The 10,730-nt window shown below is 41.2% G+C and overlaps 3 protein-coding genes across 3 annotated transcripts in view; 2 read left to right on the forward strand and 1 right to left on the reverse strand.

Moving 5' to 3' along the window:
- CCPG1 (cell cycle progression 1) overlaps positions 1–4,298 on the forward strand; it is a 29,636-nt gene extending 25,338 nt beyond the window's left edge. The window contains exon 13 of the mRNA XM_082488575.1: positions 4,227–4,298. Coding sequence (XP_082344701.1) covers positions 4,227–4,252 — 26 coding nt within the window. The 3' untranslated portion in view covers positions 4,253–4,298. The remainder of the gene's footprint in view (positions 1–4,226) is intronic.
- PIGB (phosphatidylinositol glycan anchor biosynthesis class B) lies at positions 36–9,241 on the reverse strand (the record flags this gene model as incomplete). The annotated part of the gene is made up of 12 exons (XM_082488578.1): positions 36–381; positions 965–1,145; positions 1,911–2,121; positions 4,448–4,512; positions 5,712–5,923; positions 6,351–6,402; positions 6,809–6,949; positions 7,535–7,665; positions 7,820–7,924; positions 8,522–8,629; positions 8,904–9,049; positions 9,130–9,241. The coding sequence occupies 12 exons, from the start codon at positions 9,239–9,241 to the stop codon at positions 247–249; spliced, it is 1,599 nt and encodes a 532-aa protein (XP_082344704.1). The 3' UTR covers positions 36–246.
- A 73-nt stretch (positions 9,242–9,314) lies between these two features.
- LOC309676353 (protein PIGBOS1-like) lies at positions 9,315–10,111 on the forward strand. The gene has a single exon (XM_082488889.1). The coding sequence runs from the start codon at positions 9,535–9,537 to the stop codon at positions 9,691–9,693; it is 159 nt and encodes a 52-aa protein (XP_082345015.1). The 5' UTR covers positions 9,315–9,534; the 3' UTR covers positions 9,694–10,111.
- The last annotated feature ends 619 nt before the right edge of the window (positions 10,112–10,730 follow it).

The raw sequence follows: 10,730 nt of genomic DNA on the forward strand, positions 1-10,730 counted from the left end.
CCTGATGTTTTCTAGTGTTGTAAGGTAGGTCAACATCCCCCCGCCACCCCATACTGCCACTGAAGTTGCCTTCAGGAAGAGGTTTAGGTGTTTGCAGCCAGCCAGCGGCTGCCTAATCAGACTTCCCCGTTTGACTTACCCGGATTCAGACTCACTACTCTCTCCTGTCTGCAGTACAAGGTCTTCTAAGCATAGTACTGCTATGCAAAACTGATCTCAGTAGGACTTAAGTCTAGAAACTGATCTTCAGGTATGATTTATTTCAGTGTTTTTTCTCCTGTAGACAAGGATGTGGCTTCCAACTCGTCCTTGAGGTAGATGAGTGTGAAACACAGTGGCCGTTTTCTCGTAGCCCTTTAAAGCTAGAAATGATGATATTTCCTGTAAATGAACATACATTAGTTTCCACAGTCAGAAAGTGTAGTTGGGGGCATCAGAACAGTGTTCCAACATCTTCTGAAAACCATAAATTCAACTTTCCCCCAGAAGTTTTATCTTTATTTTAGGAAAGACTCCTAGAAAAAGAGGTACCTATCCTGTTTAATCTTGTCCAGAGTGGATATTCACCAGACTGATGTTTGAGTAAAACATGTTTGACCCTCTAGAAAATTTGAGGGGAAGAGGTACTCTGACTGCAGGCATTTTGGCTTGTCATTGTTACTTAATTATATAGTTCTGGGAACAGACCACACATTTGTTTTAATATGGCATGAGGAGAACTCCATAAAACATTACTTTATGGCATGTAGAATTTGCACAGAGCAGAGGGCATACGTGAAAGTTAAGTATATATCACTGGAATGGTATCTATACTATGTTGTGGATTAGAGGGTTCAAATTTCACATAAGCTGTGTTTTAAAAAGTTCTGGGCAACAATTTTCAAAAATCTTAAATATAACTCTCCCTTAATTTATTTTGTAGCTTGACCTCAAAGCTAGTTGTTTCATCTTGCAGTTACCATACCTGTTCTAGCACACTGAAGAAGACCAAGTGACTGGGTAATAACGTATCATTGTAGAACTCCTTACTAAGCCAGCCAAGTGGGTTAGAGTAAAACACATCTGCTTCATCAATATAGCTCTCATTTCCCGTTAGGTCTGGGGGACACTGAAGGAATCTCATTTTTAGAGGACAGTGAACATGACTAGGAAGAAAAACACAACAAACACTTCAGGATAATATGATCAACATCTAAGATTTGAAATGACTCTTCACTTAAAGATACCTCAGTCAAATCCATGATCGACTAATTACTTTATTTCCCAGAGTCCTATTTTCTTCCCTCTGTACTTCATACAAAGCAAAAGTAGAACAAGTGGACTCAGCTTCAAACTGCTGTGACTACGTTGTTAGCAGTTCACAGAAAGCAGATTTATTTTAATAAAAATACCATCTGTGTAACATCAGTTTCTCAAAAAGGTATTTTCCCATATCAGCTTCACTGTTTATATCTGCTTCAATGTTTTGTTTACTTGCCAGGATCTATTGCAGACTTTTTGGAACAGTGACTTCAGTCATTGTATGTTCTAATTCCATTTCTTTACTCTCTAGCAGCAGAAGTAAAGGTAAAGTTAAGACATTTTGACTGTAACAATTAGCCTTTAGTTTTGCTACAAAAGTTACCGTAATGAGGCAGTATGAATTACTTTCAGAAGTTGCAAGACTTACTGCATATCCTCATAGAAAGCTATTTCACAAAAACTGAACAAAGCTTAGATGCTGAATTTTATTCTGTGGTATAAGCATTTAGCTTATTTCCCCTATTCATTCTATATTAGCTGTATGAAAAATCAAAACTCTTCCTGTATACGTCTATGCATCTCAATTTATTAAGCTTAGGAAAAAAAAAACTTAATTTCTGCTTAAGTGTATGGATTTTAATGTAGTACGTTGTTAATTATTTTAATACCTGTAAAATGGAGTAGAGTGGCACGGCATCATGAAGAAGACAAAAGCTTGTGACTGGTAAGAGTTACTACAGAGTTGCTGTATGTGACTCATAACATCAAGAGAGCCTCGCTGGTGAATCAAGCCTGTATACAGGGCTGGCACTAAGTTTGATAAAAGCAGGAAACTTGCTGCGGATTTCTTCCATGCTTTCAGGTGCTTCAAAGAATATCCTAGAGAAACATTTGAGTAAGTTTTGGAGATAAACAAATACTAACAGTTCCACACAGTATTTTTGAAAGTACCATAACTTATTGGAAAACCATTACTCGGTTGATAAGAATACCTTGCTTTGAGGTATTTTAATAACAGTGTTCTTGCAGTCTTTACTCTCTAAATGGAAATTTGAAGGTTAGACTTTGACCTTAGTAACTCTTGGATTTAACAGTGTAAATGTTAAGCCCATACCTGTCTTTTGAACTACAGAAGTATGATTTCAAAGCCAGTGCTTTGTCTCTTTAGAGCTTGATTTTAATTTCTTGGTGGTGGTGGGGAAATAATCCAGTCACTGGTTTGGATGAGTATGTGGCAACTTACTGATGTGTTCTGATTCATGCGTGTCCAAGTAGAGCCAGAATAAATGGTAACTACCTGTGCTTGTGGTATGGCTGCGGTATTCTTTTTCTCCAACATGCTGAAAGCTACAGCATTCCCTTATTGTTAGTCATTTTTGAGCTACTATCCTTGGAAAAGCATACTCCTCCATCTCTTCCCATCTCCCATCCCTGCTCTTTCTGAAGGAGCTAATAATAGGAAGAGGCATTTCTCCTGCTTGGAGATAGCTGTATAAACCTGTTTCTCACAACCACAAGTTAGATAAACCTGGCACAGAAGATAGCTTCACGTTGCAACCAGTCTGGAAACCCTTATTAAGTCACATGCTTGTCAGTATTGGGAGATAAAAATATTTTATGCAGCCTAGCTCTGTTACCACCTTTACTGACTCACAAGAAACAAGTTAGAATAGGCCTGTTTCAGAAGCGAGTAACAAGTAAGTTTAATTGGTCTTCAGTTGGTCTGTCCTGACAAATTGCAGATCTTTATCTCAGATGAAAACAAAGTCCACTAATTAGTCTGTGGTTTAAACATGAGTGCAAACATTCTATTATACGCATTTTTTTACCGCTTTTGTGAAATGCTCTTAGCTTATCTTTAAGTGTGCTTGGAAATGACTTTGTAATTCATGTGGGTTTTTTATGCTTTTATTTATAATGTTTTGAGCAATTTAAAGATCTCTTTGTAACAACTGAGTTATCAGAAGTAACTTTTGTCATTTTTTTTTTTATGAAAGTATCCAAAACAGATGACAATTAGCTCTTGATAAATTGAGATGACCTCATTCCCTTATAGACATGACAGTTAAGAGGGATATTAACAAAAAATAGTGGCCTGATAGGAATTTTTCTGCATGTGAGGTAGATCTGGTTCATCTTGAATCTGCTCTTGAACTGAATGTTGAACTAAGCCAAGACATACTATGTATCTGATCACAGCAGAGAGCAAAATTATTGAGATAAGATCTACTTTTCTCTAGACTAGTAAAACAGGTTAAAGAAAATTACAATTTTCATTGATTCATCTGTTTTGAACTTGTATTTAAACTAAAGCTATACAGCTTCATGTTCCAGAAATCTTAATCTTTCCTTTATAACTTTTCAGCATACTAGACTTTACATCATGATTTTACTTTTTCTATAGACACACTAGTGTAGTTAATACCTAGCTTTGTAAAATATAAAGTACTTCCTTATTAGGCTCTTTTCTGTGTTTAAAAGAAAAAAAAAACAACAAAAGAAGGGAAAAAGATAAATGAATACTTTAAAAGTTTCTGTTAAAGTATCAAAAAAATCTGAAGTTAGCAAAAGTAATATGCTTTCCAATTTAAACTGGACAGATTGTCTTTAATTTTTAAGTTAACCACATTAGTTTAGGGACCTTATTCCTGTTTTAACAAATTCACCTTAGACTGCTGGAAGAAAAAAGCTATCACATTAACTGCTCTAAAACTTGCGGGAAGTAGCCTCACAGTAGGTGGTTGGTCAAGAGCAGACAGAAAGCTAGCATCATCTGCTTACACACCTGAACCTAGAAAAGGATAATTTTAGGTTTTGAATACTTCATTTTTTTTGTTGCATACTCAAAGGCATTTGTCAGACACATTTGAGAGAAGTAGGTGGAAAAATACTACAAAGGAGCTGAGGAACAAAATTCACTGTAGGAGTGGCATTGCTAAAAAGTGAGTAGCCACTGAAGTAATTTTTTTTTTTTTTTTTTTCAGGAATTACTTTTACACCTATGCTATGAATTCTCTGTCTGTGTTTCAGTCATTTGCCCTCCTTTTTTTTTTTTTTTTTTTTTTTTTTTTTCCTAGCTGTAAGAAAAGGTTAGGTTACTTCAAAGAATCCTTTGTCAAATACCTACATTGACTAATTAACAGTCTCTCTTTAGGCAAAAATTATATACAGGGCAGGTTGCAAGACATTTGAAACCAATGCTTACCACAAAAAAACATACAAAATGGTAGTACTGGATAGATGAACCTGAATTCTTTATGGCTCAGCATGCTGTTAATAAAACAGAAAACAAGAAATGCACCAGTTCTGTTGACAAAGTATGTTTTAGAGCATAGAGGACTGGAAGAAAAGCACTTGCATGTACTAAAAAGCTTTTGGCATTGAAGCAGTTTAGAGTAAAAATGCAAATTGTCACTTTATTAATATGAGTACATTCAAACTAAGATATTATGTGGTCAGTTTAAACCAAAGTACCTGGCTACTATAGCAATTAAGCAGTCTGATTCTATGACTACTAAATATCACTTAGGTAGTACTTCAGTTTCCTTTCTGTAATAATATGCCATAGCAAGTGTGGATGCTAAGCTAAGATTCAAGTACACATTTGTATCTAACAAAGTGACATTTACCTCTGCTAATACAACTTTACACAATTTCCCATGCCAACTTTTGGGTCTTTTTTGGGGATTACTGCAAGACTTGTGTCATGGGAATCAAACATGGGAATCTTACAAGACTTAAGGGAGACAAAAAAGGCTTAAAACCAACAAAGCTACATACAGTTTTGAGTTGGATTGAAAGAAGAGATGGCATTTGTGGCCTTGCTACTGTTTTGCTGTATTCTGTTGCTACTGTAGTCCAATACCATTTATTACTTAGCATTTATTAATTTGCTGTGTCTTTTCTTGCCTTGAAAGTGTCTCCTTTAGTCTACAGTTAATTCTGATGTTTTAGAAACAGCTTACCATCTCTTCTCCTTCTCAACTTAAAATGAGACAGACAGTCCTATGATAAATGTTAAGAGCTGTGCGTATACTTGTGAATGGAGTAAGTTTTAGAGGCCTAAGAACCTCTGATCTTATTAGGGATGTATTAAAGAACCAAATGAAATCGTATTTTCATTAACAGGCATCCAGTAAACAGTTTTCTAACTAATTCTATTATTGCTTAAACACCTGTTAGGTGATTGTTCGGGTGTTTTTTTCTCCATTGAATTTCACGCGGAATTATTTTATTCTTTAAGGGTCTAATCAATTCTAAAAATACACGTTTGGTAATGATACAAGAATTAGTATTACATAAAATTCTAGAAACTATTGTATAATTGAGTGCATTTCTTGAAGTATTTGAATAGTTTAAAGTTTTCTATCACTTAACCTGAATACTATGCTTTTTTGGTCTAGAAAGGACATAATCTTTGAAAAGAACACAACCAGTGAAAGACAGTAGTTACACTTAGGAGAAATTACCTGTATACCAACACTGTCCAAATCACTGTAATCAGAAAGATGCGATACCTTTTTGGTGCAAGCACACAGCCATGAATAAAGAAAGGCAGATGGGTACCCAAGATGACTGGTAGTCCCTGAGTGAAGTACCAATGCCAAGGATGAGATCCGTAAAACGTTCCCAAATTTTGTAGCACGTTGAATTTCAGGAAGTTCAGCTGAACGAGTACCCACTGGGAAATTGCAGGGGGGAGGGGGAGCAAAAGTGAAATACAAATCCAAAGTGAAAACGAACAACTAAATTGAATTACATAGTCATCACTGGCCTTAAATGCTACAGCATCTTCATTCATACTTATTTTTTTTTCTACTAAGACTTGTCACAGACTTCCTATATTTAACAATTACACACAGAAGTGTGTAAGTTTTGGGGTTCGTTGATAACTATTGATTTATTGAGAGCTGAGCACACTGATTTTAAGTAACAGTCTGTCATTGAAAATAACTGAGAAGTCAGTGTTTAAGGGTTTATGGCGTGGGATATCATTAGAGCTCATAGGCAAGACACAGTCACAAAACTAACAGAAGTTAGAAATATCTGTCTATGTTAAAATGCTACAAATCAACCTTTTTCTTTAAGTCAAGTTTAAAGCAACTTACCTCACCAAAAAACACACGGTCAATTATTAAAGAGGTTCCTACTGTGACCAATCTGCAAAAATGGAAAGTTGGTTGCACTGATATCGCCTGAATTACTTTTGTATCAGATTCTACTTTTCTCCAAATAGCTGTCGAAACTCCCTGAGTAGTTATTCCTAATCTTTTATTGAGATTATCCATATTCACGGCCCTTCTACAGTGGCCATTTGCCATCACCCGGTATCCTTAGTACAATCCCAGAGTAAGCTGGAATACCGTTCATGTCTCCTCCTCATGAAACCTCTCCTAGTGCTTTTTTGTAGCATATATGTTACTTTAAAGGAAGCACGTCTCCAAAAGGACTCTATTTTTTTTTTCCTTATTTTTTACATGAAATCATCTTTTTGGGCCTGTATGCCTTTGCGGTAGTAAAATCAACCTTAAGATATGCATATAGTTTAAATTCAGAAAGAACTGACCCAACTGGAATGCAGTTGTGTAGGATAAGGTCTGCTTTCCTCTGTTCTTGCAAAAGATGACTGAAGACCAAAGGTATCCATGGGATAACAGCAGTGGGACGAACAACAACTGCAAGTGCTATCAAAGCTAAATATTTGCAACTAGAGTGAGGGAACATAAGAAAAACAGTAGTTTATCAAAAGGTTTCGTCAGTGGCATTTCAACAGTTTAAGTACTGTCACATCTCTGACCAAAAGTTTTTCATACTGTGTATAACTTTGATCCTGTCAGTGCAGACACTTTTGCTTGGAAGGTTGCCAACTATATAATTACTTTACTAGCAATGGAGTTGCTAAACGGAAGCACACACTTGCTTTAAAATAGATAGCCAGTAAAGTAAGCTGTGACCACAAATTTACCTACGTCTGAACCCAAACAAGCTTTTGTTATCTTTTCCCAAGTTACCACAAAGTCCAGGCCTTGTAAAGTTTAATTTAAAGTTTCCCATAAAGGGATAGTTTGCACAAGGGAACTGAAGAATAGTAATTTTATATAACAGCTGTATCATGGCTTCAACACAATTTTAGAGGAAATACCACAATGCTGTTCCTTCCGTGATTTGGAGCTCTTGCTACCTGAATGAGGTGTTTTTGACTGCCTTATATTTTAAGGTACAAGATAGCATTTTAAACAGTATTAGTAGATTAGCCAAAAATTAGCAGTACTGTTAGTAGAAAGTTTCTCACCTGCTCCCCATCTTGGAACCTTTTATTGGATAGTAGTAAAGAGCAAATATGGTAAGAAGAGCTTCCATGGTGTTTGTTAGAGTTCTGGTACAGGAATACCATGTAAACCAGGAACACAGCTGGCAGAAGTACTGAAAATAATTATGAACAACAGAATGCACAGGGAGAAACATTAAAACAAATTCTGTAGTTTTAAAAGGTGTGACTTACTATCATTTTGCTGTTGTCTACACTACAACAGTGTTTGTTAACATGCATAAAATTGTTTTAAAGGCTGACACTCACCACATACTTTGCTGTTTCTGCGTTTTCAAGGTGTTGCACTAATAAGTAAAGCTTCACATCAGCAAAAGCTGCCAGCACTGCCTGTGCAAGTCTAGGGACCCATATCTATGTAAGCAGAGAGAAAATTTTAATTGCAACAAACCTGTTATATCCCAAGTTTGAAGAGAGAACTACTGAATTAGTGAATGACTGTTCAGACTTGAAAATAGTAAGTGGATTAGTGAACATTCTCTATAGCTTTTTAAGATTTTTTAGTAAAAATAGTAAGGTCCTTTGGTAGGACTAATATTTCTGCCAAAACTCTAAAGTGTTCAGTAACTGAAAGTAGAATTCTTTGCTATTCATCTCCAGTAGAAGTCAAAGGGGCTGTTGTTACCAAGTTTACTACTAATACGTATTACTAAACACTCCGGAAAACCAAACCACTGAGCAATTATGATGTAGTGGCAAACAACATCAGTATGAAACTCAGGATGGAGGCCAAGAATAATCCTCCACAGGCAGTCTCTTTGATGCGAGATCCACGAATGAGTTCTACACCTGTGCGAAACACTTCAGGGAGGTCTCTGTGCTCATACATCTCTAATTGCCAGATTCGAGGCTTTGTATTTTACCTGGACAATGATAAAAATACACTGAATTTCAATACAGTGCTTTTAAGTTGAATTTAAGTAGCTTATGGGTTCTCTGGATTATACTCACCAGCAGCTGGACATCATCCTTAGCCAGCAGCTGTAAAGCTTTGTAGATGGTTGCAAAGATCAGTGGGTATGAGTAGCCCCTTAAGCCGTTTGCCCACTCCCAAGTCAGGTAGCCATAATTATTAATATTAAGGATCGATCACGAACAACTGAAACAAAAAGCTTCATTCGAGCTGTGTCATTCTGAGACATTTACCCTTGTGCCCAAAAGGCGGGGGGAGCGGAATTCTGTCACTGGTCAAGCCAGCACCCTGCTGCCGCGGAACTCTCCTCCCGAGCGCTCCCCCCGTGACTGCCCGCTGGCGCCGGGGCGGTACGAAGCGGGGCCGTGCTCCCCCCCGCGGCCCGCCGCAACCCACGGCGAGGGGGCCGTGAAGGCCGGCGGAAGGATATTCGAAGGCCATGCGATGCGCCACCTCTAGCGACTGCCAGTACTCGTCCGGGACGAAGCTGGTCTGGACGAGGAAGCAGTTGAGCGTCCGCAGCCCCACCGTCAGCGCCAGCAGTGCCGCCGGCCCGCCGGCCCCCCCTGCGAAGGCAAGGCTGTCCGTCGGCGGCCCCTCCGAGGGCTGCCGCTGCCCCCTGGCTTCGCCCCCGCACCCCGCTTACCGGCGCCCCGCTGCCCGGGGTGGCTGTACAGCACCGATCGCCGCTTGCGGAGCCGCACCGCCTCCGGCCTCCGGGCCCGGGCCCGGGCCAGCAGCCCGCCGGCCGCCTCCATCCGCGGGGGCGGGCGTACGGCGGCGGCGCACGCGCCACCTCACGGCAGCGGGGACACACTTCCTTCCGGCCGCTCTAGCGAATGGGAGGTCTCCGCTCTGTGGTCTCCCGTCCTTCAGGTGAGGGGCGCCGGGTCTGTAGGGCGAAGCGCTCCCGGGGCGGGGAGCGCCGAACTTTCTGTCGCCGTCCCTTCTCCTCTCTCCCTGCCGGGGAGCGAAGGTACCGCCGAGGAGTGCGGAGCGGCCGCGGCGCTTCTCCCTTGAGTCCGCGGGTGCGGTAGCGCCGCTTGCCGCCATGCGAGGGCGGCTGCCGCTGCCTCAGGTGGCGCTGGCCATGGCGCTCGGCGTGGCCAGCGGGCTCTACATCTATCGGCCCGTCTTCCAGCCGCCTCCACAGCCCCCCGAGGGCTCGGCGGGGCCGCCGGCGGGCGCCGCGCCGGAGAAGAGGTCCTGAGGGAGTCGTGTGAGCCGCGTCGTTCCCCGGTGCCGCCTGCCCGCCCGCGCCTCCCGGCAGAGGAAATGGCGCCCGAAACTCCCGCCGAGTCGCTGCGTTCGTCGCCTGCTGGGGAACCTCCCTCCTGCGGCGGGCGGCAGCCGTGGCCGTCCCCAGCGGCCTCCCCGGCAGCCCGGCCCTGCTCGGAAGCATCCCGCCGGCCGAAGGTGTCGCTGCATACGCTGTGTGTTCGGTAGCGGCCTGTCGGGACGTGAACGTTGACATTTGTATAAAATTCTGAGTGTTGTCTTCACATCTAAGTTTAAATAACCACCGGGGAACTGGAAAAAGAAAGTCGCTGTTGTACGGTTACATTTCATGGGTTTTTCTTTATTGCCTCTGATCGGAGCCTCCAAGACATAAATACCGTTTTTATTGAGTTGTCATGGTTTCACTTCTTAATACTTCAGTTCTGTTGGGAATGCAGTTGTACTGATGGCTGAGAAGGGAACTGCACCCACCTTTGGTGTCCTTGGCTCATGTTCATACCTGTGTATATATATATATATATATATACGTACACACATGAACCACAGATGCATATACACGTCTTTCATCCCTGACAGAAGGAGGCTGGAGTGGCTGCTTAGTAGAGAAGATTGCCTGAAAGTCAAGTTGTACTTGGAGAAGTGCCTCAGCGCGTAGCTCAGGACAGCGTTAGCCTTGCAGTAGGTGTGGATCAGTCTGGCAACAGAGAACACAATGTGAGACTCAGGGAAACTACAGCAGTAGATATTTCAAGACTTTAGTAAAAAGAAGTCCAAACAAGTTTTGGCAGCATGAGGGAAGAAATCCCCTCCCTGGATGTGCTTTTATTTAAAGCCAGGAGTGATGTGCTGGCTGGAGGCAGTGGACAGACTTCACAGAAGCTAAGAGGAGAGGACAGCGGTAGGAGGTGGACTGGGAGGTGCAGTTGAGTACGTGATAAATCTGGTTTGGGCACAAGGAAGTGCCACAAGTCTGTGATGAGTGCAAACACACAACAGCTGTGGTGATTC

Source organism: Vanellus vanellus, assembly GCF_965231255.1.
Source record: "Vanellus vanellus genome assembly, chromosome: 11".
NCBI lineage: Eukaryota > Metazoa > Chordata > Aves > Charadriiformes > Charadriidae > Vanellus > Vanellus vanellus.